The following is a 26,926-nucleotide window of genomic DNA, read 5'->3' as shown; positions in this document are numbered from 1 at the left end:
CATCCGCTCACGCGACCGTTAACGACGTTCAGGACCTCCCTTAGTTCCTCCAAATTCAACAGAACGTTGCATTCCATCGATACCACGATACCGCAGATAGCATTACGCCATTTTGAGCCAAGATTGCACGGAAACCGGACTGAAGTCCAAACCTACTTGAGTGTGGTAAGGTCTGGTAAGGTACATCAGAGCTGAAGCGTTCCATATCCAATGCCGCCTCATAGTCTTGCGTTTCAACGGCGAAAGTCAAAACTCAAAGGTTGCTGAAATTTTCTGACACGAAGCAGGCTGGTATATCCTCTAACGCAATGAATGGTTTAGTAGTATGATCGATGTTGACCGCTGCTGCAGTTCGAAACACAATGGGCCATATACATCTCTACATCGATGGACATTGCGTCGATTTTAACCGGGAGCGACCGTGTCGCCGATTGGGCACGACTGCAGGACAAGAATGCCACTTTTGCGTGAAGTTCAGTTTACCCGTTATGGCCCCAGCGGTATCGCCTTAGGGCCGGTTCAGCCTCTTTGATTCAACCTTCGAAGTTGAGAGCTCCCGCCGGGACACTACTCCTCTCTCGTCATGCTCAGGACATTATCGAGGACCCGTAGTCAAACGCAAACTACCTCTCGACGAAATTCTGCACGTCATCACCCCTCTATCCTCATCACCGCTGTCGGTTCTCCCACTCACCGCCAAAGAAATCCGACACTCCGCTTTCCTCCTGAGATTCTGGATAGAATTGTTGACCTTGCAATACTATCAGCCTTCGCACAAGCCGTAGACCCTTTCGCTTCCATCTCATCTTTCTCCTTGGCTTCTACTCACTTTCGGCGTATATCGTTGAGAAGATACCTTCTTCGTGTCAATCTTCGCTCTCGAAAGCACTTTATTTGGCTATTTGAAATGGCTAGAAAACATGGGATTAGAAATCACGGACAATGTGGGCTTGTTGATATAAGGTGGGTATATGCACTTCGTTTGCTGTAAAATAATCAACATTGTCTTTACATTAGGTCTCTCTCCACAAGTGCAGGCTTTATCACGTCAGAAGCACCAAAGCTCTCCTATCTCGTGAATTTACTCGATCTCGATATCAGCTTCGCAACGGAAGGACCCACAACTCAACACACTTGCATTTCAATCATATTCAAGAAACTCTTAACTTTGTCTCCGAACTGCTCTTCGTCTCTAACCAAACTCAGTCTCACCTTTCTGTCTCGTCTCGATATTTCCTTGCTTCGTTTAATCTCGAGCTCTTTTCCTCTGCTATCCCATCTCCATCTCAGTGCCGCAGATAACGTGGATGACTATGACGTGAAAGACATATGCTGGTGCTGCTTTGAAGAACTCCTCTCTTGCTCATACTACTCTCCCATTCCACATATGTTCTCTGATGCAAGGGATCTGGCTGTGTGTTATTTCGACTCGTTCTCCGGCCTGATTCTTCTTTACCTTTGCATCTACAGACTGCTTATGGACAAGCCCTTCAGCCACTCGCTCACCTAAAGCAAATTCACCTTGGCATCTACCTATCAAATGAGGAACTCTGGTGGAATCATATATCCTGCTGCAAGGCAGACAGCATCATCGAACCCGGTGAATGCAAGAAGTGTCGAGAAGTTTACAGCCCGACCACCCTCGTTAGAGAACAGACGGCCAGTACTCTTATAGCCGCGAAACTTCCGTCTCTGAAAGTGATTAGTTGGAATTCATATTTCAAGATCAGGAAGGAAACCAAAACTGTCAGAGACATATACTCCCGGCGCTTACACTTCGATATTCGAGAAGACGGCGCGGTAATCCGGAGGCGGTCAGATTAACTCCATCTTTCTATATGGACTACATATCTGCTATCTTCCTTTCTCATGCTTTCGTTGCTGTTTGATGATGTCTTTGCTTTCCGTCTCTCCACTATTGGGATTAATGTTTCTGCCAGGACAATGTTGTTATTTCCGAATGGACAGTGATAGTGTAACGATGTCGGACAATGGGAAAGGTTTTGTAGAGGTATCATATCACCGTGGTTGACTTATAATCTTTCATCCTGGTCACACTTGACGAACATGAATGAATGGTGACAGGACAGTTGAACCTTCTGGCATGGTGATGTTTTAACATGGCACTATATCCTTCGTTACTTATACACAATGAACAATTAAATCGCGGACAATACGAACCGGAGAACTCATCGTTAAGCGATCATGATCCAGGTAGAATAATAGAACAGGGGAGGTGGCTGCATACCCGAAATAGCGAAGTATAGGTCTTGGTCAAGGTGTCCAGGCAGATAAAGACAATGGTCATCGCGTGTATATATAGGGTGCCGCAAATGAGAAAGCCCGTCTTTCGTGGCCCCCCTTCTTCCAGTCCATCCCACCAGATGTCCTCGGCCACCAGAAGTAAAACCACTTCCGACTTTGCTCATCTCTTCGAGCTCTTCGATCAACTCGCATCGCGTCGCCGCCGCCGAAACTCGTCCATAGTAGATGATGGAGTCGACGTCCGTTCTATCCCCGTTCCAAAAGACCTCGAGCCAGTGTTTCGAAGCCTTGTTTCCCTCGTTGGAACACGCCACCACCAAATGTGCAGTATTGGCGGGGACGGCCGACAGAGTTCCATGCGAAGGAAGACGGTGTCTGGAGCATCGACTACTGGCAACAAAATTGGTGATTCAGATCTGGAACCTCCGGAAGATGGTTGTAACATGCGTACGACAGCCAGGTCCCAATTCCCATTAGACGGCGGGGAATACCCTTTCACGTTCAAGATGATGCTTCACAAATTGTACGAGTTGGAAGAGTGGGGGAAGAAAGTTAAAGATGTTTTAGAGAGGTCCCAGAGCGAGTATAAATCCCTCACGTTGCAGGAACGTGATATTGGCGATGGCAGTGATAGCAGGAAGGGGAAAAGTAAGAGTCACCGTGACGGCGTCGCTGGGAGTGTTACTACTAGACGAGGCCCTCGCATCGAATTCGCCCAGAATGTCGCCACCCCATCACAAAGGAGAACAGTAGCACTGCCAACAGCACCAGCAACAATGAAAGTGTTGGGTCGACCTCGTAGTCACACAGTTGCAGGTACGAATGTGAGGGCTGGCGTTACTCGAGGCACGGAGCCACCCCATTGGGTGATGGCAGCAACGCGTGTCGCGCCACCACCACCACCACCACCACCACCAGCGCCGCAGGAAGAAGGTCTGAAAGCAGTAAAGAAGCGATGCATTGGGAGACGAAAGAGCTTGGGAGGAAAGAGGGATTGGGTTTACGACGCTGCAGTTGCTTCACGGGCTCAGCTGGACGAGGGTCGTCGCATTCCTTCAGTAGGGTCTCAGTCGTCTTTGAACCCGGACATGAACAAGAACGACGGAATTCCAAACCCGGAGGGAGGTCGATTAATTATTGTGAGGCGCAGAGTTATTTCGGTCGCTACTGCTAGCCCATGGCGCTCGTCAGAACTGGCCTAATCGGGATGGCAAACATTGGGTAGCTTCAGCGGAGTCGCCACTCCGCTTTGGTTTGTACTCAGGGCTTATTTCCAGTTTTCGACTCCTTGCATGATGATATTCTTAAGGACATATATTAGCAATAGGAAAGACACACACAAGAATGAAACCATTGAAACCAGATTACCTTCCATCTAACCCAACATTCTCCTAGGACTCCAGACACCCATAATATCTCCAACATCATCTAAATTATTATTTTTGGCTGCAAATCTGACGTTACCTGGCATAAAGCCTCGGTGGAAAGAAAAAAAAGAGAGAACAGAATACACCACAAAAGCGCCGCTCAAGGGAAACAATTATCCGAAGGCTCAAACCATTACTCGGTGGAAGGTGAGCAACAGGAATCTGCAGCTGTCTATCAGCCCGTTGCAAACGTAAATCAATTGGAGATGCCGCGTTTACCAACTCCTCTAGCTTCAGATCTATCCATTTTCGAATGAGGGAAGACACACGGACTCGTGTGTACGTTGCAAGGTATTGAAAAAATCACACCGATTGGAACCGACTTGATGGCAGATTATTGTTGTCGGGTTGAGCTTGTACGGAAGTTCACATAACAGCCAAATCAAGTACGAGCTAAACCAGATGGAGGATAACAAGGGTCGAAGACGTGGTCGAGAAAAAAATCCGATCTTCACCCGGACCCGGATGACGTGCGTTCTAAAGCAAAGGGGTAAGAGGCGGGAGCACTGACTGCAGGAAAGACCGAGAAAAATGTCCCTAAACGTGAAAGCGCCAAAGGCTAACTTTATAAGTTACAATGCTTCCCTTAAAGGTCAACGTAATGGAAACATCCGCCTTGGTTGGGACGATGCGATTAGAGCTGTCTAAATCTCAAACGAATGGCATTTTTTGAAGCTCTGGATTGGGGATCCAGATACGCGTCGTAGAATCCCGTTATGAACTCTTCTGCTTTAAAACCGAACCGGTTGTAAAGGAGCTGATGTGGGAGGTCAGCAGTATATCTTGATATTGATGGACCGCGGTAAGAAGTGGGAGTTCGGAAGCAACTTACCATGGCGGGATTGTTAGCAGATACGTGAAGAGTAATGTCTTTCCCGGGATTCAATGTTATGAGGTGATAGAGCATCCATCTAGTCGTGGGTAAGAGGTATCGTGGTATCGTTAGTTTCTCCCACGCTAAAAAGAAAGGATAGACTTGTTGAGACGTACGTGGCGATCTGCGAGTTGTCCCAGCCGCACCTGACAGCCAGATATGTGATGTAGGTTTCTCGAGGAGAACTCATAATTGCGACACCAACGACAAGTTTCTTATAGAGAACGACTACGGTGCATTTTTCAGGAGAATAGTCGAGTGAGTCTTTCACTAAGGAACCAAAGATATTTTTCAACATGTTGGAATATCCCATTGAGTTTTGTTTCAATGAACTCGGAGGCGCACCATTAATCCCACTCCAAAACGAGCGCTCTAGAAGATCGTGTACCTGGTCCAAATGTACTGCTTGCAATGTCGTATATGTAATAGGGCCACAATTTTCCGTAGGCGACTCATCTTCCGGGCTACATCAACATTGAATCAGTACTTCAATTGCAGTCCCAGAAAAGTACAAGAGAAGAAGCAACGTACTGGGAGATTTGGTAATGCTCGCGTATATCATCCATGAGATTCATCCAGGGTGTTCGTGACAACCAATCCACCGATAGAAAACCTGTATTAGCAGGGCTTGTGCCTTGTAACCGTGATAGAAAGGAGCTCTCGTATGATGTCGTGCGTATTCGTGACAGTTGATCTATTGTCGTGGACTTGTCCTTGTCCACTGTGTTTTCCTGCGATCGAGTGAGGAGATCCTCATGTGCGAACACTCCGGATGATTGAATCGTTCTGTCTAGCCCTTTACCCTGTCGACGTCGCTGAAAAGTAAAGCAGATAAGACATTTTGGAAAATAAAAGTAAAAAAGCCATCATACGTTAGCCAATCTGAGTTTCCTTAAAGCCAAAGCTTCCGGCCCACTCATATGATCGTGGTGTTGCGCAACGGCGTTTACCAGATTGAACGTCTCAGCCCGCGTCATCTGTCGCAAGTAATGCCCGTGTTCCTGTATCCGCTTTCGTTCAATTGGACGTTAGCGAGAAACAGATGAGTTCACCTACGTCTTCACCTCCAAGTTGTGACAAAATACGCGTTCTTTCTTCGAGGTACCCCGGCAGCAACGACTCGAAGAGTTCGTCAAACGAGTACGCGTCATCTGTTCCTTCTTCAAAGACTTCAAGAAGAGGTTCGAAAGAGATCCTCGGATTTTGTTCTGTCGGAACGAATTTGTCTATATCAACTTTCCTTCGTTTTCTCTGGCCACGGATTTGAGACTTTTTTCGTGTGAGGGACTGTAAATAGAGGGAAGAGCTCGTCGAAGAGCTGGCTAGAAAATTTTCTGAGAAATACCTTTCGGTTGGAAGTTTTCTCAACGTATTCGTCGGATTCACTGAATGAATCAGACAGCATGACGGCAGAGAGACGTGGTAATAACAAACCTCTAATCTCTTACATAAAAATGGGTGGGCGGCCGTACGCATATTGCCCGGCACCTTGTCAGACTTGCTCTACATGTACAGCTCATGGATTGAAGAAATAACGTATGTTAGACTCCCTGACGGCTTGTGTATTCCATTACCGGTCATGTTTCTCATGAAGGCGAGACTTCACCGTTACCGAAACTGATATATAGATACGCATAGTATGTACAGCGGTCATAACCCCCTTCGTCCCTCATAATGATTTCTGACCGGTGTCAAGTTGGGAGAGACTTTGACCGGCCATACATTTGCCTACCAGAACCTCACACGAACATCATCATCACCACTCCTCGGATGGAAGACGTTGATTCAAGTATTCGCATCGTGAACGATCCAAGAGTCCTCAAATGGGTTCTCGGTACCACATCACCATACACGACTGCCCGAGCCGAAAGCTGGATCGAGGGTGTGAAGAATACCTCAAATGCTTTACTTGCGAAGGAAGGCACGTTCGCTGACGGATGCCCCTTCCGACACATCCTCGAGTTGAAACCGGATGGATCCTGCGAATTTTTAGGGGACATTGGGATCTCGAGGTCAAACTGGACTGACATACTTGATCCTAAAGAAAGGAGGAGTTTACTCGATGAGAACAATTCGAGGGTGGATGGAGATGAGGGAATCGTCTTCCAGATTGGATGTCCGTTCATTTCAGTCCTCGGAAGCTTCTGACCTTCTCACGCTCTTTACTTGCAGATTACCTTTCCCCAACCCACCATGGTAGGGGAATCATGACCGGGGCTTTATCCGCACTTTTAAACCAGTGGGCCATTCCGAGAATGAACGCACATAGAATCAAGGCCACTCTTTTTCACGGTAATTTTGGAAGTAGAGGTGTTTTAATGAAGAATGGGTTCGTCTTGATTAGGACCGTGCAAAAGTATACAGAACTTGATGGTGAGATGACAGATCTGTTTGTTTTCGAATGGACTAGGTCTTGAAAATACAATACGCTACTTCTGCCTCCACGTTGCCCTCACAGCACCCAGCTCAAAGTCGGATGGCGGACATTTTGAGGCCTGAGACTGCGTAAGAAGCTGAAGATGGACCTCACTGAACGTGAATGACTTCGAGAAGGCTTGGTCCATCTGAGGGTGAATTTCATTGGCCACTGGGGGAATGTGTCGGATCTCAAGACGAGTGGACTAGTTTTTACTTGTCAAGAGCCCGGAAAATTTCCGCCAGGAACTTTTGCATTCCATCCCAACTCGTGATACAACAAAGGCTGTTCAAATTTTCAAGCCTGCACGTCTTGCACGTCTTCCTGATCGGTCAACTCTCCTTCGAACCATGGTCGTCCGGCAGAATTCCGCCATTCTGCCGTGTCCAGTCTGTTGAATATTTTTACGCTTTCCAGCAGTCTCAAAGGTGACCTTGTAGTGCAATGCGACTTCTGCCTGTGGGAGAACGCGTACTCGCGTTATACATGTAGAGGAAGAAGGCCTAGTCGGCTCTCAGTCTCGATCATCTTAAGCAGAAGGATAACGCCAACGGCGACTCTTTTTCCGGTTTTCCATGCACCTACGTCGTCGCGAGGGCATATTGCGACCCTAAGTACCGCAACGGGATACTGAAAGATTTCCTCCAGTGAGAAGGTCAACTTCATACACTACAGCCACTCGATCCCGACGGTGACTGATTGGCAGATTTTTATATTGACTCGGCCATGGACCTGACTATGGCGGGAATCTTCATTTTTTCTTACTATACTTATCGACAAACCTCAGACCACCCGTTGACACAAGACTCTACACACGCTCCAGGTATTCACGTACATCAGCAACTTACACAATTTGCCGGTGAACTTTCCCGGCTTTTCTGGGCTTTTCGGCCGGTTCGACCAGTCCACCCCCTCGCAAGTTCACCAGCTCCTTCACATATCGCAACCACACGCCAGCCAATGAGGTCCAAATAGCTGGCATATGTTCTATAACATGATAGCTGCTCTCAGACAGCCTCCAACAGTGGAGGTTTTTGTGAAAAGTTGAGGTGGCTGGAAATTTTTGGCAGGCGGACCCGAGCAAAACTGAGCTTGCCGGAAATCAGACATAGCTGGTGACTGGTTGACTTGTTGGCTTGTGCAAGTCCAAAAAGTCGTCAAAAAGTTCTCACCAGTAAATTGTCAAGATGCTGATGTATATAGACCCGCCTACGAGCTTACTAGCCGCACTAAAAACGGTCTGGCTTGATTTTGTACTAGGATATGGTGATTTGTGATCCGACTCGTGATGAAAGCGTAGTGGCAATACTTAATCTTGACTTACTCTATGGTTGCTCTATGGGTGTTCGGGTTGTGACCGCAATCGATAAAGGACTTAGGAGGCGTAAAATCCCCCAGTTGTGACTTGTGACTCTCGTGTCCTCAACCACCATCTCTCCTTCATCGATCGGCGCGGTCATTGACCATGTCAACACGCAAACTCAAACGCAATATTTCTAATGATCCAAACAATGACTACGGTTCCCATTTTGCTCTCAAGAAACCCAAAATCCGGAAGCCTCTGCTCCAACACACCGACGCTTATGAAACTCCTCACCCAACGGCGTTATCACAATCCGAAGTCTATAAGCTACCTTCCTCTGTCGGCGAACGAATGTCGCCTTCCAAGTTTTCCCCGATTCCAAAAGCTGTCCAGGTTCAAGCGAAAACGAGCTCTACAAACCTGAAAGAAAATGCTTCCACCGCAAGTCCGTTCAATAAAGATCGGTATCCGATGAACAAGAAATATGGCTCAAAGAAGCAGAAAAAGCAAAAGGCCAACCCGAATCTTGCTCTCGAAAGCCCATTCTATCCCTCTTCTCCTGCTGCAGTGTCTCTTCGAAAAGAAACTACGCAAGCTGGTCTAGAGAAGCTTCTGACGTTTACTCAGGGCAGTGAATCACCACCTGCCGTACTCAAACCCAAATCTACCGCTCGCCGTCCTTCTGCTCCAACACCACCACGAAAATCAGACTGGAAAGAAATCAAGGTCGGGATTCCTACCAATGGATCTGCAGTGGATTTACTTCACGATGATAACAACGTGGTCAAATCCAAATCTACCGCTATTACTGCCGCTACCGAAGACGTATTCCACCGCGCTCCGAACTTTGCATCTATAAACTTCAACAGACCACCTTCTCAGCTCTCTTTGTACGACTATAATCGTAGCATCACCTATTCTCCTGAACGAGGCGGAGACGAGTTTTTCTCCAATATCCGGGGCGAATCTACTCCTTTCAATAATGACAAACGTCCACCGCTTTCTGCTAATACTCGCTCTCTCCGGAGTAGTCACGTCAATCCCGTTTCTGATACCGATACGGATAGTGATTCTTGTGAAGGTGGAGGAGCATTCCACGACTCAGATTCAGACTTTGATATGGGTACGGAACGGAACGATTCTCTCTTCCCATCTCTCAAATTGGCATCTCGAGCTAGAGCTAGGTCCAATGGAAGCGGGTATGTCACGCCTTCAGAGGACGATGAAGAAGATCACGACGGAAGCTTACCACGACTTGGAGTACCGAGGTCTCCCTGGATCAATGACTCCCTCATCTCTGCTCCGGATACGAGGGATTGGAGACTACCCCCCCGATCTGCTCCTAGGTATATGCGCGGTGAAAAAGAGTTGAAAGATGCGGAGATGGAACAGAGCTTTATGGAGGGTATGTTCGAGTCATTGATCATCGGTTCGTCTCCTTTTCCCGGTGAGATTCGTCTAACTGAGTTCTCACTTAGATGACGGAACGAGTAAACAATCGTCCGCTTCCGTACAAAAGTATTCTCTTCCCCCTTTGGATTGTGATGCCGTGCCACCACCATCGATGATCCTACGAACCAGATCCTTGGGGGATGCAGACGAACTTCGCGACCTACCTCAAAGTCAAAGCCAGAGTCAACTTGACCCTAATCATGAGGTTTCCACGACTTACGCTAAAAGAACCCGAAGCGGAACCGTAGTTCAAGCCCAAAAGCCGGATGCCGTTGCTACTGGTGCTCCTGTGTTGGCTCCGGCACTCCCAGTCATCTCCAGTGTCTTCAGACGGACTAGGAGCGGTACAGTCACGGTCGGGTCCGGGAAACCTGGGCTAGGGGTCATCTCCGGTTCTTTCATTTCTTCAAACCCTGCTACCTCCTCTGCTGCAGCTTCTTCAGCGACTACACGACGGACACGTAGCGGAACCGTTGTGGTGTCTGCTTCTGCCACTAATTCTACGAACTCTAATGAAGGTCTACCACCACCGGCGCCGGCACCAGTAACAGGGAGAAAACGGAGTGGGAGTGTCATGCAGCTGCCTATGCTGGAGTCCGTAGGTGAAGCTCATGCAGTAGTATCGCGGTCCTCTGGTGAAGTCCCTCCACCACCAATACGAAGTCGAACTGCCAGCGGGAGAACACGCAGTGGGAGTACGACTGTCCGAGCGCTCGTACCAATTTTGGCATCAGTGGGTGAACGTGAAGGCGCTTCTGTGTCTGTTGGTGAGGGTGGTGGTGATATGCCAGCGCCAAGGTCCTCGAGGAGATTGAGGAGTGGTAGTGTCCAAGGTGTCGGGGCTGGGATCAAGGCCGCGCTAGGAAAACTCCCGATTCCTGGGAGTGGGATGTTGGGTAGGATGTCGGGTAACGGTGCTGGTAAGGCTGCCCTCAGCGTGCCCTCTGCTACTGCTCCGGCGCTGGCACCTGTTTCTCCTTATCTGGACCACAACGCTGAGATGGTGGTGGCCGAAGGGTCACGTTCACCGGATCCGCTCGAAGTGTTGATGTGGAGTCCTGTCATAAGGAAACGTGCTCCACCGGAGAACAGAAAGGGACCGACAAGTGTGAATGCGAATGCTTGGTTGAATGTGATGGCAATGGACATAGATGAAGGACTTGAGGCGGACGATCCGTTATTATTGAAGCCCGGGGATGAATTTGATTGAAGCCTGCCTAGCTCCGCCGCGTCACTCTTTCTTTTCTCTCTCTCCTTGACTGTTGCTTTCAAAGATGGGCCCATTACGCGGATTCTTTCTATTTTTTGCCGTTTCCGATTGCTTTAAAGCTTTCTTTATTCGTATTTCCAGCTTTTTGTGGTCATTTCCGTCTTGGTTTTCACTTCATGGCCGTTGCCTTTCACCATCCCGCCAATCTCTCCTAAGCTGATCAAGGTTCCTTCAAACTCCTAGTTCTGGTCGCTTGTATTTTGTACACAGAACGAACTCGCTCTCGCTCCCGTCGCTTTCTCAGTGCGTCTATCGTCTTGTTCTGCAAAGGCTTTCCGCCCACCGACAGATATTTCGCGTCTCCCTTCGTATTCTCCGAGCGATCGCTCTCTTTCTCTTATGCCTTTTTCGGACCTCTTTTCTGTGCACTTTTAATGGATGAACTGGAAACCTGCGTGGATCTAATGTAAGTTCCTGCATACACCTACACTTGACAATGGACTTGATGGTGTGGTACCAAAGCTACCCTAAATATGATTATATGATTGAGTGGAGACTCACAGCTCGAAACTTGGTAAATAGCTTTAGTCTAGACAGGCCAGGCTTGCACTTCGCTTGTTGGCGCCTACGAATTCATCTATACTTGTCAAAAGGCTACACAGTTCTCTTATACGGTAGGAAACGACTGTCCTCCCCATATCATTATGCAGGCTGAGTGGCTCACGAGAGTACTAAGTTCGCAAAATAATCAAGAGCGGGGTAGAACTTCAGCTAGATTCAACAAGTGTTCAAACAAACAGGTGTACGTATTGTCGACAACAATCGGCGTGAGTTATAAAATCCACGCCAGATTGGTACGATTTGGGAAAGAAAGTTATACATACGAAGATGTATTATAATACGTACGATTAACAGGTTAACAGGTGGGTGGGGGATAGAGAGATATAAGTAAAAGGAAGATATACGTAATCCAGAATAGATGCAAACCTGCAGGGGGCCAGCGGAATTAGAAGGAGAACAGTGGTATGTACAAGTAAGCAGGAGGGTTCCAGGATTTGTGAAACGAAAGAGATAAGGGGGAAGGAGGGAGCGCGAGGTGGAGGATATCGAGTAAAAGGAGTCGAGGGAGTCGAGGGAGGGGTAGATCGATGAGGGGGAAAAACAAAGCATATACAAGAAACAGAAACGACAGCATAGAGAAAGAGCAAAGAAAAAAATAGGTAGAAAGCGAGAAGAGAAGACGGCACAAAAAAGCTCTAAGATAATATAGTTCGACCATCCAATCCAATCCATCCAATCCAATACGAGGCGGGGTAATATCATTTCATCTGTCCTGCCACGACAAAGCCTTCAACCGTTCTGGATCTGACTAAGGTTTTTCCCGTTCTATGACTGCGCCACCCCCTGGATGCCATCAAATCCTTCAACGGCGACAGTCCAAATCTTCTCCTGCTCCCTGCGTACCCACGAAACTACCCATCCAACGTTCACTTGCAGTGCCCTTGCCCACTCATGTATCAATTTCTGCGTGGGGAATATACTGGCAGGTGTGGAGTGATAAAATAACGATATCAAGGTTTGTTCGATTTGGGGTCGGGAAGGAGGACCATATTGAGAGTACTGAGATGCTTCATACTCGGAGTCGGATTCAGGGTCGTCAGATTGAGACTCGGGGTCGTCATCGGAAGGTGCCGCTGACGAATTCGAAGAGCTTGAAGAGGAAGAGGCACCTGGGGAGAGATGCCCTGTTCGTGCGTACCGTAGGCCACAGGCATTACAGAGATCCTTGTTTCCACTAGGACCTCTACGCCATTCAGGAGTTGTAGTGGTTCTGCATGATATGCAGCAGGCAGTTGGAGAACCCGCAGAGTCTGTTGAGGACGAGATGAAGTTGCCTTTGCGTGCGAATCTGAGGCCACATCTGTGAGGTTTTTAGTCGAGTGCATAAGCAAGGGCACGGGCAGGGGAGTGAACATACGCATTACACAAATCCTTTTCCCCCGTTGGACCTTTCCTCCACTCTGGACTGGTGGTTGTCATACAATTACTACACGACTTTCTCTGGTTCTCGTGAGAGTGCGAGTTTTGGTCACGTATGCTCTTGACTAAGATGCGAGTAGCGGTAGCGGCGGGAGTAGGGAAGTCGTAATTGGAACCACCTTTCTTCTTGGAAGTGGCATATCGAAGGCCACAAGCGTTACAAAGATCCTTGTTCCCACTAGGGCCTCGACGCCATTCAGGTGAAGAAGTAGCCTGGCAGTTGGCACACGAGTGAACACCAGGGGGTTTTTCGCGGGGACCACGACCCTTTTTACCGCGTGAACCGGTGCGGCGTTTGTACTGAGGAGTGTCAGAGTCATCGGTGGATGAAGGTTGAGATGGGTACGGGGAGAATCGTGGGGATGAACGGGGGGAAGGACGGTGGTAGGTGGTGTCAGAACCAGGTTCGGTAGTACTGGAAGCTGACGGTAAGGAACGACTGAGCATGATTGGGCTGAGTAGTGGACTACGTCAACAAAACAGGATTTTAGGTGCGTTATAGGTTTTTTCTGACCTATGGAGACAGTTTCAAGATTTTTTGAAGGGTATAGTGGGAGTAAAGACCCAATAGGTGGTCGAGGTTGAACTCGGGGGAACGGGAGGGACGACTTACACGTTGCAACCCCAGATAACGGATTATGTCAGCAGCTGCTTTGACCCTCCCATGTCGCGCTGGGGCTTTTCACAACAATTTCTTGCAGAATTTCAAGCAGAGAGAGAAGAGCTCATTAAGAGCGGTACTACTCTTGACGGGGTCAACAAGCTCAGGAAGAAGTTGAACGACGCCTCGGATTCTTTGCCTGCATTCGATCAGCGTAATTGCCACCAGGTGAGCCCTTGCATCTTGACAAACATTTGTTTCTGAAGTTTTGTAGCAAATTCAAGAACTAGAAAGTCAAGTTATTGCACCAAAACCAACGAAATTCAGTTTTACACGCAAACCAAAGACAGCGCCCACAATTCGCTCCTCGCCGCCCGCGACGGCCGCCCTAGAAACGACGCAACCACTACCAGTGTCCGTCGACGAGCACCCACTTTCGAATATCACCCACTCCATAGTTCACATACAGCACGAACTCCCCGCCGTCCACATTCACAACGCTTCCAACTCCCTCATTGTCCTCACAAACGTCTCTGGCTCTGCCATCCTTCACGATGTCCACGACTCCATCCTCATCATCTCTTCTCATCAGTTCCGTATCCACAATTCTTCAAACACCAGAATCAACCTTACCACCCAGTCTACCCCCATCATCGAACACTCTTCTGGTCTCACCTTCAATGTAACTGACGTCCAAGATTTCTCCCATGTAAAGCCCACCCCTTCACCTAATTGGCGATTTGACGACAATTCCGTCGATGTCAGTTCCATTCTGGACAGGCTACAAACGCCAGGATTCAATGTCGACGATGTCCTGAAGGAGTTTCTGCGTTGATTGGCTCAGCCTACTTGCCGTCTGTCCTGGATATATACAGCTTTGACCGGCACCATAAGCAACTCCTACATTCAACCCATGCGGTGACAGTTTTCCACCTACGCATGGTTCTCCCATCTCGGCGTCCCGAAGCTTATGTATGTAGAGGTTATCCATATGCTCAAGCTTTCTGTCTATATATCATATCACAGGTAACAATGTACAGATGAAATTGTCAAACTTGTTGACGTTTCACAAGCCCCGCGCGGAGGTGTGGACGTTGTTGACGTTCCACGAGGCTCGTTTACCCTACTATTCACGAAATTTCGGTGGGGACCCCTGCCAGCGTGAATATTCTGAATATCCTTTTATCCCCGTTTCTTGCTCAAAACTTTCCCCCTTCATTCTTTGCTTCTAGTTTACTACACCAACAGTTCTCCGTTGCCATTTCTGTTATATGTACGCGTTTTTTGTGTTTTTTCTTTGATTTTCTTTTCTACGGGAACGATGTGAACGGAACGAGCTTTTGACAGTCGGAGTGACAGCGGCGGTTAAATTGTCAATCTAGCGAGAAGCAGGAGGAAGAGGGAGTGGCGGCAGGCTATGCAATCGAGGAGTGGAACGGAACTGGATACTATTGCAGTTCCCAGGCAACTCATTCATGTCACTCCGATGCGGAGAACAAGAGAGGGTCCTATCGGTTATACATACTCTGACCTGATTTAGTAGGATACTCTCCGTCGCCACAGTGAAACGGGAGGCTCGTTGATCATGACAGCGACCATGATATGGTATTTGCATGCTACCCGTCGCTTGCAGCGTAAATTATTCCTTGACAATCCTTGTATAAGTGTTGACCCTTCCTTGACTATCGGAAACCGGGCTTTCCAGTTAAGTGACCCAAGCGAAGTTGAGCTTCCGAGCGGATGATCTGATTGTTGGTGTAAATCTTTCCCGAAGAAGAGGACAGTTTTCGTAGACAGGTCAGACTGCCGGTAACAAGCAGCAACGATCCATGAGTTTACATAATTGCACAAATTTCTTGTAGTTCCTGTTGTTCCAACTTCGTCTGACGTGAGTCGATGCAGAGAGATGTAGGTTGGGCTGGGGGCAAGCGTTAGCTTGACCGGAACGCGGGAGGATCACGCTGCTGGGTGGGCGGGATCCTCCGACAGTGATTTTGTTTACTCTCTTGCGAAGTTCAACTCAAATACGAAGTTGAGTAGGCTGTGGTATCGTTACTACTCCAATAGTTATGTACTGTTAATCTGATAATACTTTCCGATTGTTGCTAATTTATTAGTGCTGAACAAGAATGTCATAGCGCCAAGTGTTCTATGGTGAATTATGGGTGGGATGGTGGGTATTGCAATGTACTGTATATAACGGAAATGAGCGAAGGAAGATGAGTTCTTGGTGGAACGAAGAAAGGGAAGGTGGATTAGTCATCGTCACTGTCGCTCAGTTGGAACCCTTGATGTCGCCGCTCCGGCATCTGCAAATCATATTTTTTTCCTGCACAAGCTGCACGAGGCTGCACGTGGTTCGTGGTAGGCGCTGGTGGGTGTCAGTGACGGTATAGTCATCCTACGTCAGCACCCACATTTACACCCACCAGCATCCTTCATTCTCCTTCAAACTCCTTGAAATGTCCGGAGACACAAGAACATTGCTGGCAGACTCATTACAGGCGCGTTCGTAAAATCCTCAAGACTAAGGACAGAAAATTTTGACTCTTAGCATCCCTGTAGAAAGAGTTCTGTCCACCACTCGACACCACTCTCGTTCTCGCACTTCTATCTGACATAGACTTAGAAACAAAAGCAGAAATCCAATCGATTCGGGAGGCGCTTCGCCAGCTCGCGTTAGAATCAGAAGTAGAAGTTCCAGAAGAAGCTTCAGATCTTTTCCCTTCGGAAACAGAAACAGAAACACACCCTACTTCACCAGGGTCCTCTGCAATCGATTTTCTGCGGACAGTATTACCTCATATTTCCCTGGAACGGTTACGCAAAGCCGTCACTGATGCTGAGATGGAAGGAGGTGATGGTGATGGTAATGGTAATGGTGACTCGGACATTGACATGTGGGAGATCATCGCGGGGTTGCTGACTGAAGAAGCGCTAAGGGAGATGGAAGAACGAGGCCTTGATGTGGGTGAAGATGAATCGACCATACCAACCGCGATCGATGATTGGGAGTTAGTGACCAACAAGAATAAAACTCGGAAAGGAAAACAGAAACAGAAACCACTGAGTTCGTATTCGAAACCGAAAGCAAAGACTACGACGACTACATTCGCAATTGCGGATATCAGACAACAACATCGGTTGTTATCTTCACCGCCACTTGCCACACCTTTGAACGGAAGTCTCTCCGTAGACCCATGGACCCAAATAAACTCCTTCTCGACATACCTTTCCACCCTCCTCGCGCCCCACGAACCGTCATTCTTCCAATCATACTTCCATTCTCCAGAGTATGAGTCACCCTATGATGCTGTTCTCGCTGCAGTCACCAGTATATCGGAAGATAAAAAAGACAGACCTGAGGAAGCGGACCCGGTAACGCTGGTCTCGCTGTTGGACATTCTTCTTCCTAGTACCAGCTCCGATAGCTCCAATTTTGCTCCAGATGTCACTAGCCATACTCAGGTTCATGCTTCTACTATTGAATTATGTCTGAGAGCCACGAACGGACGGCCGGACGATGCCTTGGATTTACTGATGCTGTTGCAGGATTTGACTTCACGATCGGGGGAGGTGGGGCTATATCATACGAGCCCGAAGCTGAAGTCAAAGACCAAGACGACTTCAAATATCACCGCAGACTCTTCGCTACCGCCACCTCTATCTTTACATCAAACTACATCAACCCCAACTTTGCCTATAGGATCGATCCCGCAGATCAAAAATAAACAACCTAAACCGGAACAACCCCCGCCTCCGATCTGGCAAACCGTTCCTGTACGGAATTCAAGAAGTGGTGGTAATGGGGGTGGCAGTGGGCCTGGTAATGGCAGCGGGGGTGAGGTTCTTCGAGCCCGAATCGAGGAGAATTTGAGGAGACGGAATGAAATGTTACGCGAGGCTTCTCGGATGTGGCGCAAAGGTGGGACTTCGGGGGCAGGGGCGATGTATTTTGCAGAACGGGTGGGTTTCTGTTCGATTTTTGGTTGACTGATGATTGAGTTTTCCTTCTCTTGCGGCTTACTTTCATCTCCGTGTTTTATCACCTGCAGGCCCGAGAATTCCAAGAACTGGCACGCAAAGACTCTTTATCTGCTGCTAGACTTCTCGTAGAATCAAATTCCAAACGGTTTTCTTCTGAAACCGGAAACAGAAATACAAATGGGCACGGGAACAGCGGAACCACAGTGGATCTACATGGAACGACTGTTTTGGAAGCTACACAGATTGTGTTGGAGATGTTGGGAAGAGGGAGATCGAAAATACCCATGAAGATTATAACGGGAAAAGGGACACATTCGAAAGGACAAGTCCCGGTGCTTAAGCCTGCCGTGAAGAAGGCATTGACGGCGGAGGGTTGGTTGGTTTCGGATTTGGAAGGTGGGTTGGTTGTTAGGGGGAGAGGAGGTAGGAAATGAGTGGGACTCGATCTGAATGTGGGAGACCTTTCGAATTGGCTAGTAACTCGCCGGTTTTTTTTTCCATCACTCCCTGGAGAGGTGTTTATTGCTCATTTATGGATCTGTACTAGGCCTCTAGAAGATGCACAGATATTTAGACGCTGGACTTGTTGTATCGCTGTGTCGGAACTGTTCCATCTTCTGGCCTGGTTACCACTTGGGTGTGGTTAGAATTCTCCTTCTTCCCAAGTCCGTTCCATTCGGTGGACTATCACGTCACTCGAAATAAAATTGCGAGTGAGTTCTACTCTTCTCCTTTCTCCCTTCTTTTACATACAAACTGCTTATATATTTTTCTTCCCAAGAACTGCTTTTGCGAAGGCAGCGCATGACAACTGCATGGCCATGACCATTCGGAGTCTTGGTTTCCGATATCCGGTTCCACCAGCTTCAATTATGTAGGGTCGAAACCCAAGGTCGGTGTTTCAGCGGCCAACTCACGAAATTACTGAGGACGCCGTTATGCCTATACCTTGAAATGCGGCCAACCGGGACCAGTAACCCAACATGTTCCCGAACCTAGGCCCTCGTAACCTCAAGCAAGAGTCTCCCTAATGGATGCTGCATGATCTTCTTCAGATTGTTTTCCCCTTCCTTCGTGTTCTTTCTACAATCTTCCCCAGTGATATCATACCCCTGCACCTCTGAGACGGGCCACTTAAAGCTGGTTTTCGCGATGTTGATAAGGAGCAAATCCAGTATTCGCGTGAGGGTTCCAGTGGGAGGAAAATTAAAATTCTGAGTCAACAACCTGATTTCCACAGCCGGTGGCGAGACGACGTCAGTGATGAGCTCCTACCCGCAACTCGTCAAGAGAGACGATTGCTGCTATGGATTCTCAGCCTCCTGACTCGCCGCCAGTTAGCAAGCTGTTCCGACTCGGGTTGGCAAAGGTTGGCGACGGGCGGCTCCACGAACCTTGGTGAAGGTGCATTCACTTAGCTGTAAACCAACTATTGAATCTGACAAGTGGGGCTAGGTCCGACTTCTGTCGACGCTTGGGTCGCTGGTTCGTTTGCACTGTCACGCGAGCCGTTTTGGTTCTCTTCCGAAACAAGAAAAAGAATCATAGGCGACCGCAGCCGTCGAAGGCTCGAAAACAATTCAGAAAATGGTCCGTCTCCGTTGGTCCTTGGAAACTTTGCATTCGTTCACGATGTTGGATACACCCACCGAGTACGCCCAGAAATAATGGCGTGTACTGAGCTGCAGCGAAGCCGCGAGCTTCTGGCTACTATACAGGACTCGCTAGTTTTTAGGGTCCCCGGGCGATGGGCTAATTCGAGGACAATTCTTTTGTTTTGGAACCTCGGAACCCTCAACGAAATTCACTTAGGAAAGATAAACAGACATAAATTGGTCGACTACAGCTAGAAAATAGCGAACAGAAAGAAAGGAGCACAGAATTGTGAAGTGGACAAATCAAAGTAAGTTTCTGGACAGAATTCAACCTTCTCGTTTATGTTCAACCCGTATTCTTCCGGCCAGAACGACTTTCCTCCATACGACGGTTGTCTGCTCCCGATTTACTGGACTATTGAATGAGCCACTAGGTACATCGCTCAGCCGGTGGCTGAGACCAATCGCTGATCGATTTGAGTTGCCTTTGAGCATGGCCGTTTCTTTTTTTGTTTGCCGGAATACATATTCGTTACGACCTTTCATCACAATTTTATGGACCACGGTGATTCGGGGATGACATTGACGTTGGAGAATACGTATATGCGGCAGCCACTCTTTGTTGTCTGTTACATAGCCACTATGTAAGTACTTTTGACCTAGGTCTCCCCACTCAATGCTTTTCTTACTTTCAACGAAGGATCAAGGATCAAGGACAGCCGTGATTATCGGTTGACATGTTTCAGACTCTCATCTGATTTGTTTTTCTCCGGCAAGGGAAGTACTTCCACCCCCCCGAGCGACGCCTCATCTTCCAATCCATTCAGACCTACGCCCTTGCGACCTGACCTCGGATATTCACTTTTCGAACATTCAAGCGACTCGTCAAATGTTGAGCGTTTCAGCTTGAATTAGATCACTGCAATGTCATGCTAAGTTAAGACCCCAATAATTTCTTTTTGAAATCCCGACCTCCATGCTTGTTCTGTGTGCAAGTACCTTACGATGGTGTTTATTCTCTATTCATCCAAGATGTCCCGGGACTCGGGCTCAACGTTTCAACCTCAGGACCATTCCGATCTTTTTTTCATGTTTTTGAGAACCAGTCCTGGACCGTACTCATTTATGTCCTAGTTCCAATTCCAGCCACTCTGGCAATACTCAAAACCACCACGAAACGAAAACGGTTTTTCTCCTTTACACGTTTTAGCAGCGATACCATGGCCCATTGATACTCAAATAAGTTAATGAAGCAGGATCCCGTCGACGGTATGGATCTCGAAACGTCGAATCTCTTCAATCAGGGAGCAGTGGTGATGCCTATCAACGATTCAAAAACTGGGCGTCTTAGAATATCCATCCAGTGCCTAGAGAGAGTTAAAGACTCCAGTTATGTGAAATCTCCTCGGAGGAAATCGTTTCATCTGGATTTGAGCAGCGACAGGGTTGTGCATGATGCATGACGGGGCGGGTTCATGGCCGGGCGGTTACTGGGTCTAAGGGGTAAAGAATTCAAATTTTGCATCTCGAACACGAGGCTCACATCCCCAGTTTGGATTGTATATTCCAAGTGTGTAATTGCAGTGTAGTCGAGCGGAATCCGGCTTCTGTCGCAGATGTCGGTAAGGACATTCGACACAGGTAATTGCTTCATTGAAACGTCAGACTGTCATAAGTGGGCGACCCTCAAAGTGATCTCGACGTGCACCCAGACGTTCAACTTGAACCCCTGTGCAATCAAGGTCATCACATCCCGAAAGTGAGTTTGTCCCCGGGTGCAATTTGAAGAGTTGGCTGGGTGGTTCAGAGACCTGGCGAAGAAAGTTATATTTACATCTGTGAAGGAAGGCAGACAGCATAGATGGACAATCGGGACAAAAACAGCCGAAATCGCGAAACAGAACACATCGGAGCGGGATTACGCCTCTTCTTCCACCTCTGTCTCCTTCCATCTGAGATTTTTCTCGTAGAATTTGATCATCTGTCGCAATGTATGAGCGGTGTTGAGTAAGTTTGAACGGAGAATCTGACCTTCTGCGGGAATTTTTGATTACATGTAGAGGACCCCAAACGTACCCGTTCGCCACCAGCCTTTTTTGTTCTAGACCGAATAAATTCGTGCACAGAAGTAAGAGAAAAACATAGGACTTACAAACGGAAATAGACGCTCAACTTGGAGCTGTCCTTCGCATCTCGTTCGACAGTGTCTATCTCTGCGACAAGTTGTTCCCACGAGCTCAAACTCGTGTATTTTTTCATGTATTCTCCGTCAACTATCTTCGTCCCAGTTGACTCGTTCTCGTCAGGTTCCACCGACGAGGTACCCGCTCTGGTCTCTTTGTGCCTCTTGGCTGCCAGCTCCTTCTCGTCGCTCGAGTCCTCCGCATTCCGAGAGCGTTTTCGGGTGGTAGAGATGGCTGGAGATTCTGCTGCAGTAGATTTACGACCTTTGCGTGAAACTGAGCCGTTTTCTGTAGATTTGCGACCAGACTTGTATTTCCGCCAATATTCTTCGATTAACTCCTTCGCATTACTGAACGAGGAATTTAGTGAACTGACGCGTTAAAAGGTTGTAAACGCACTCAGTAGCCTCTTCCGGTTCCCAAGTCGTAGCATCCGGACCCTCGTATCCCTTCCATTTGATATGATATTTAATTTTTTTCTAGTTTTAGTGCAGTTCAGCTCTTTGAAAGTCAGCATTGTTAGGTATAACACGCACCCCTACTCGTTTATGCGCGAGAATTGCTTCAATTTCGTACTCTTCAACAGCTTCTTCCTCTTCCCCTCCTTCGGACTCTTCGTTTTTTTCCTTTCCTTTCTGGTTCTTTTCTTTTGCTGAGCTTCTTTCGGGGGCGTCACTATCAGAAACTACTGATGCTGCTGCCATGTCGTGGAGACCTGGGTGAGCTGGATGGATTCCGAACCAGAGGTCACGCGTGACACATGTTCTGCGCGAGGATGGGTGATCGTGAGAATCGACCAACTCGAACGTCCCCACCTCCCTTCTCGTAACTCCATGTATCTTCTCTTCGGACTTTCCTAGTCTGCAGAAGCAGCAAAGGATAGATAGACTTATTACCCCCTTCAGCCTCCGCTCCCGTTTGGAGTTCAATTGCGCTATCCGTTTCCACCGATGTAGATAAGAAAAGGTGTGGGGCACCTGGGGAGGAAATTTACGTCGTCCTCGGCTGCCGGACCATAAGAGTCAGTCCCGTGGCATGACTGATTTCCATTTGTGAGAGTTCCGTTGTACTCTGTGGTACGGAACGATACATGCCTCACTCAAACACTACAGCTTCACCGGTAGCACATGAATCGCAAATCACCTTCGGCATCTTGAAACACTTGATTCAGTTGTGGGAAAATTTAGAGGTTTTGGGGTCCTGTAACGCAAACTCAAAAAAGGAAATCATGACAAAAGTTTTCTGAGTTTTTGACCGGAATTATGTACCACAGTAGGTCCTTGTTTAGGCACTTGCCTTTCTTCGGCATAAAATAATCATCCCTTTCAGCTCCATTCACGGTTTCGACCATCTCTGGATTGCTTTGTTATCAACGGATCCTTGACTAACAATTCACTCATATATGCAGCTGCGCTCAAAGGTCAATTATTATTTTTTGTTATTATTATTTTCATTGTGCCTGATGCTTAAGCTTGTCAATAACTTTACAATTCCGAATGTTATGTTTCAGCCAGTCACGCATCTCTACAACACGCGATATATAAGTCCATGATGACTAGCCCTTGTATCATCTTTTGATCTCCTCGTCCCCGAGCCTTGTCCCCCGCTGACATTAATCATGCAGGGCATGCAAACAATCGACCAGCCTTGTACGGTGTGCTCCTGTCCAACCTCTATGTGGTGCAGTCGGTGTCAGAGCGCTTGGTATTGTTGTCCAGAACATCTTCACTCAGTGCGCGCCACAGTTTCCCTCAACATAACAAGAACTGATCCTTAATCCTCTTCAAGGACTGGCCGAGGCATCGTAAGGAATGCATGCCACCAACCCATAATACGAATACTGGGTACAGTGTCAATATGATTGCCACACCTCCACCTGCAGAGCCGCAGTATGTCAGTGTCTCTGCGATCCTATTTGCGCCTGAGGAGGGTAAGTTTATTCGATGTCGTTGTCGGTATTGCGGCCCTTGACACCTGTACTGCATCACAGAGAGACCACGCATCATCACAGTCAATTGTCGGCCAGCCTCGAGAGGATCTCACAGTGGAATGTGCCCCATCCCCGTCGTCCAGTCATATTTCCCAGACGGAATCACGGAAGGTATTGTGCTCACCCAAGGCCTCAACGGTGAAGCCCTGCGATTCCCACTTCACCTATGGTACTCTCCCACCGCTCTTCAAAAAGATTCCCCTATCAACCGCTCAATATATAACATTACATCCGGCTCCGCTCCTAAGGCTTGGTGCGGCGCTGTCGTGGTGCTCAAGTATAACGGCTCTCGCCGTCAAGGTTACGCCGATGCTGGTTCCAACGATCTCCCTGCACTTTCCGCGTATTTTCTTGCCTACAAATAGCATTTCTCCTTAGTGAGTTCCTTCTGGATAAACTATGAGTTCAGTTGATGACCATCGTCTCATATTAATCAGGGCTCGAGCTCCATACTACTTCTCATTTGTAGACGATCTCGCCCATCGCCATCTGCTTTCCTTGTTGTTCCCTGTATCGACAATCATATCCACCTCCATTCCAGTTCTTATACCCCTATTTATCTCATCTTATCCCTCTTTGTATAAGTAGTGGAATGGTTCACGCGCCACGGCAGGACCTTCTACGGATGTCCTACATACAGACGTAAAAAGTATCAGTAAAATCATACGTACTTATAATTAGTAGAGCTGTGCATACGTTTCATATGTACGTTTAGTTGACGTCGTGTTGTGGTTATGTCTCCTATCCTCGTTTGCTTCTTTACCGAGCACCGGTACCGTTTACATATTTAGACGGAGAGGCTACCCATGACTTGAGAATGGCGATTTGAATCCAAGAGATCTCCGTCCCTTGTTATTCTGAAGTTTGACAGCAGGGCGCATCAAAAGCAGTCAGAAGATAGAATTTAGAAAGCTCGCCCCAGCCTTAACACGTGGCTGCACAGCTTCACAAGTTGCATTGATGAGCTACTCTTCTGTGATGCCCGCCATCAATGCATCATCCTTTTGGTTTTTTCTTTTTGTCACTACCTACGTCAACTCTGCGTATCTGAATGCTTGGATGCTGGTATGTACAAGCATCTTTTCTCACTGTTCGCCAAACACGGAGTCACGGAGTCCTGCAGGTTCGCGTGTGGCATCTGGATCAATCCGAACTGAATGAATGGAGGGGACTCCGATGTACTCTGCGCTCAATCACTCACAGTGGAACCGATGTTAATACAGAAAGGGAGAGGTTTTTTCATATACATCTTCTCTGCTCGACTCCTTCACGATGATTTACACTGGCCGATTGCGACGTTACCCTCGAGCCTCCTCGAGCCTCAAATCCAGTCTGTTACCCAAACGAGTCTGTGACCATGGAAAGTCGACCCTCCGCGTATCCTCCCCAGAATTTCGGTTTTGTGAGAACTTTTCTGACGCGTTCTATTTCCTCATACTGCGTAACTGCATCCGGCATCTCAATTCTTTGGACAAAGTTGGCACTAGAGCGATCGTTGAAATTTGAAATCTTGACGGTAGGGACCAGAGAGCACACGGAATTTCTCACAATTCAATCCTATATGCCACCATTGCTGCTGTGTCTCACTTTTCTCATGGAAGGCGCCCACACAATAGGTAAGCATATACTTACTCTGTTTGTCAACTGAAGTATCGGCCCTCAGATGATTTGTGCACCCTGCCAAATCTTCCCATTGTGGTAGGCCCGTGGCCAGAAACAGGGCTCTCTCGATCCCGGGGAATCATATTCATTCTCACCTCCCTACAATATACTCCGTCTAGTCCTAACCAGCAAGTACCTTGGTTGGCGACAGCATCTGCAATATCAGCTCTATGAAGACCAATTGAGATTCGACGCCGCTAGACCTGCCGATTATTTATCTTGTGACCCTAGACAAGCAGCCCGAGTCTGTGACAGTCCTCCGAGATGGTTTTTTCTGTAGTCGTGCGGCGTCGCGACGGAGAACGGAGCTGATTTCTACACCAGGATTTCCAATTAATGTTAGCTGTAGTAAGACGTCCCGTTGGTCAAATGAAGTGACCCTCCGATCTCTGTTCAAACCGCTGGAGTTCACTCAGACTCTTCTCACTGACTACTGGCTATCAGTAGTGCTACCAAGGCTTCCTGTTCCTTTTTCTAGTACTCCTGGCAAACTCTTGAGTCTCGGGCAGGAATAGATAACTTACTACGGATTCTAAACACGCGGCTATCTCGGTCGTTGCCTGATTCGGCTTCCTGGTGGTGTGTTTTATTCCATGTTTATTGCGTTTCTTTGATACCCAGTCCCACTTCAACTACCTCCGGATTGCACGGCTTGGTCGCTGGATGAATGACTCCAAATCTTTTGTTAGTGACGGCCATCGTGAGTTCCCTCTCACTGTCATTTATCCGAGGCGATACAGTCAAAGGTTACATCTTTTTCGAGATCCGGGCCCAGTGCTTACATACATAGCTCTTTTCTCGGAGTTGTGGATGACATACAGCGCAAATCTTGGCAATTTTACCATTTAGCCAGCACAATAATCGGCATTGGACTCACTACGCTTCCGCGTCTGAATCTGTCGAGGAACTTAACTTTCACCTTCTGGCTTCACCTCGACCAAGGGGGTGGCACTTGCGCTATTGATGGATTGCGGTGTTCACGGTAAGAGCGCGGTATCGCTCGTCGGATACATGCTAACTACTGCCGGTTCAGGCGTATCCACGGACTGTGGGCATGAACTAAGTATTGGTAGACTACTCAACGAGCGGCTGATAGCCGCTATTCTACCATCAGGTAGGTGCCAACGTTAAACGTTCATATGACTTTCGATCTCCATGACGAGGTCAGTTATGTGGATTACTTGCTACATTCCCCTCTCCAGGGCCAGGAACGTCCGTCGATGTCTCTGTCGCCTGAGCTAACGGGAAAGCTCGTTGCAGTGAGTGTCACCGGATTAAAGTACTATTCGAGAGCTCTTAGGAATCGCTTCTTACATCTCTCCGTTCTCTAGTTGGGGGTCATACTCGAGGATAAAGGTTATCCCGCGCTGAAGTCTCTCGATTTCGATCTTGAGAGCCCTCTTCAATTGGAGGGGAAGGATCCCAGTCCGGGTGCGGGTTCCTTGCTTCAAAGATTGAATATTGAATTGCCGCAGTGTTTGAGTCCACCTTTCATTTCTGGTTTCACCCTTTTGGTAAAGTGAAGGTCCGAAAGAATCAACTGCGATGAGTCCCTCGAGTCAGCTGAATGACATTTTTAGAGACAAATGATATCGGGCACCGAAGGGTTGCCGGGGTCTTTGCTACTGAGCGTCGTTCGGAGCGAAATCTTTAGTTCATGGGCCAATTACTAGGCATTCTAATTCTGCCGGAGTTTTTGAAGAATATCTATATTATATGGCAATAATCGAACAACAGAAGCGAGGTGAACAAACTCAACATGCATCATGTCCAGGGTACACTATGCTTACGCTGAGTGCTATGCAGTCGCGCCGAGCTGCAACAGCTATTTGATCCATTACTTCAATCCTATCCTTGCCACGGAGTTGGGATGTGTGGCTCCACTACATTCACTTCGGAAAGTCCAAACGTTCAACAAAGG

At 47.9% G+C, this 26,926-nt stretch overlaps 11 protein-coding genes across 13 annotated transcripts; 8 read left to right on the top strand and 3 right to left on the bottom strand.

Moving 5' to 3' along the window:
* Positions 1-583: 583 nt before the first annotated feature.
* E1B28_007210 (uncharacterized protein) lies at positions 584-1,824 on the top strand (the record flags this gene model as incomplete). The annotated part of the gene is made up of 3 exons (XM_043151927.1): positions 584-963; positions 1,018-1,414; positions 1,471-1,824. The coding sequence occupies 3 exons, from the start codon at positions 584-586 to the stop codon at positions 1,822-1,824; spliced, it is 1,131 nt and encodes a 376-aa protein (XP_043010009.1).
* Positions 1,825-2,333: 509 nt separating this feature from the next.
* On the top strand, positions 2,334-3,467 carry E1B28_007209 (uncharacterized protein; the record flags this gene model as incomplete). Its single annotated transcript, XM_043151926.1, has 1 exon — positions 2,334-3,467. The coding sequence occupies one exon, from the start codon at positions 2,334-2,336 to the stop codon at positions 3,465-3,467; it is 1,134 nt and encodes a 377-aa protein (XP_043010008.1).
* Positions 2,420-6,003, bottom strand: E1B28_007208 (uncharacterized protein). Its single transcript, XM_043151925.1, has 10 exons — positions 5,912-6,003; positions 5,623-5,853; positions 5,439-5,567; positions 5,098-5,381; positions 4,912-5,030; positions 4,683-4,836; positions 4,525-4,603; positions 3,912-4,449; positions 3,634-3,854; positions 2,420-3,568 (listed from the first exon to the last, which is right to left on the bottom strand). The coding sequence occupies exons 1-8, from the start codon at positions 5,969-5,971 to the stop codon at positions 4,327-4,329; spliced, it is 1,179 nt and encodes a 392-aa protein (XP_043010007.1). The 5' UTR covers positions 5,972-6,003; the 3' UTR covers positions 2,420-3,568; positions 3,634-3,854; positions 3,912-4,326.
* A 78-nt stretch (positions 6,004-6,081) lies between these two features.
* Positions 6,082-7,050, top strand: E1B28_007207 (uncharacterized protein). 2 transcript variants are annotated; one of them, XM_043151924.1, is made up of 3 exons: positions 6,082-6,682; positions 6,739-6,895; positions 6,952-7,050. In XM_043151924.1, exons 1-3 carry the CDS (start codon positions 6,241-6,243, stop codon positions 6,974-6,976), a joined length of 624 nt encoding a protein of 207 aa, XP_043010006.1. In that variant the 5' UTR covers positions 6,082-6,240; the 3' UTR covers positions 6,977-7,050. The 2 variants fall into 2 exon arrangements, with proteins under 2 accessions (XP_043010006.1, XP_043010005.1); XM_043151923.1 differs by having other exon boundaries at positions 6,739-7,050.
* A 1,397-nt stretch (positions 7,051-8,447) lies between these two features.
* On the top strand, positions 8,448-10,947 carry E1B28_007206 (uncharacterized protein; the record flags this gene model as incomplete). The annotated part of the gene is made up of 2 exons (XM_043151922.1): positions 8,448-9,714; positions 9,764-10,947. The coding sequence occupies 2 exons, from the start codon at positions 8,448-8,450 to the stop codon at positions 10,945-10,947; spliced, it is 2,451 nt and encodes an 816-aa protein (XP_043010004.1).
* Positions 10,948-11,701: 754 nt separating this feature from the next.
* Positions 11,702-13,610, bottom strand: E1B28_007205 (uncharacterized protein). The gene is made up of 2 exons (XM_043151921.1): positions 12,926-13,610; positions 11,702-12,868 (listed from the first exon to the last, which is right to left on the bottom strand). The coding sequence occupies exons 1-2, from the start codon at positions 13,432-13,434 to the stop codon at positions 12,334-12,336; spliced, it is 1,044 nt and encodes a 347-aa protein (XP_043010003.1). The 5' UTR covers positions 13,435-13,610; the 3' UTR covers positions 11,702-12,333.
* A 24-nt stretch (positions 13,611-13,634) lies between these two features.
* On the top strand, positions 13,635-15,050 carry E1B28_007204 (uncharacterized protein). Its single transcript, XM_043151920.1, has 2 exons — positions 13,635-13,816; positions 13,863-15,050. Exons 1-2 carry the CDS (start codon positions 13,652-13,654, stop codon positions 14,421-14,423), a joined length of 726 nt encoding a protein of 241 aa, XP_043010002.1. The 5' UTR covers positions 13,635-13,651; the 3' UTR covers positions 14,424-15,050.
* A 1,000-nt stretch (positions 15,051-16,050) lies between these two features.
* On the top strand, positions 16,051-18,009 carry E1B28_007203 (uncharacterized protein; the record flags this gene model as incomplete). Its single annotated transcript, XM_043151919.1, has 3 exons — positions 16,051-16,092; positions 16,154-17,554; positions 17,644-18,009. The coding sequence occupies 3 exons, from the start codon at positions 16,051-16,053 to the stop codon at positions 18,007-18,009; spliced, it is 1,809 nt and encodes a 602-aa protein (XP_043010001.1).
* A 2,928-nt stretch (positions 18,010-20,937) lies between these two features.
* On the bottom strand, positions 20,938-22,089 carry E1B28_007202 (uncharacterized protein). Its single transcript, XM_043151918.1, has 5 exons — positions 21,890-22,089; positions 21,753-21,832; positions 21,323-21,703; positions 21,202-21,271; positions 20,938-21,151 (listed from the first exon to the last, which is right to left on the bottom strand). Exons 1-5 carry the CDS (start codon positions 22,055-22,057, stop codon positions 21,089-21,091), a joined length of 762 nt encoding a protein of 253 aa, XP_043010000.1. The 5' UTR covers positions 22,058-22,089; the 3' UTR covers positions 20,938-21,088.
* Positions 22,090-22,871: 782 nt separating this feature from the next.
* E1B28_007201 (uncharacterized protein) lies at positions 22,872-24,198 on the top strand. The gene is made up of 4 exons (XM_043151917.1): positions 22,872-23,085; positions 23,142-23,283; positions 23,344-23,720; positions 23,781-24,198. The coding sequence occupies exons 1-3, from the start codon at positions 22,972-22,974 to the stop codon at positions 23,706-23,708; spliced, it is 621 nt and encodes a 206-aa protein (XP_043009999.1). The 5' UTR covers positions 22,872-22,971; the 3' UTR covers positions 23,709-23,720; positions 23,781-24,198.
* A 1,659-nt stretch (positions 24,199-25,857) lies between these two features.
* On the top strand, positions 25,858-26,819 carry E1B28_007200 (uncharacterized protein). 2 transcript variants are annotated; one of them, XM_043151915.1, is made up of 6 exons: positions 25,858-25,987; positions 26,039-26,119; positions 26,174-26,264; positions 26,337-26,530; positions 26,586-26,749; positions 26,812-26,819. In XM_043151915.1, the coding sequence occupies exons 3-4, from the start codon at positions 26,226-26,228 to the stop codon at positions 26,526-26,528; spliced, it is 231 nt and encodes a 76-aa protein (XP_043009997.1). In that variant the 5' UTR covers positions 25,858-25,987; positions 26,039-26,119; positions 26,174-26,225; the 3' UTR covers positions 26,529-26,530; positions 26,586-26,749; positions 26,812-26,819. The 2 variants fall into 2 exon arrangements, with proteins under 2 accessions (XP_043009997.1, XP_043009998.1); XM_043151916.1 differs by lacking the exon at positions 26,812-26,819 and having other exon boundaries at positions 25,903-25,987; positions 26,039-26,264; positions 26,337-26,749.
* Positions 26,820-26,926: the final 107 nt, after the last annotated feature.

The sequence above is a fragment of the Marasmius oreades genome, chromosome 4 (genome assembly GCF_018924745.1).
Source record: "Marasmius oreades isolate 03SP1 chromosome 4, whole genome shotgun sequence".
Lineage (NCBI taxonomy): Eukaryota > Fungi > Basidiomycota > Agaricomycetes > Agaricales > Marasmiaceae > Marasmius > Marasmius oreades.
Note: the sequence above shows the minus strand (reverse complement) of the source record. Positions and strands in the feature narration are given on the sequence as shown.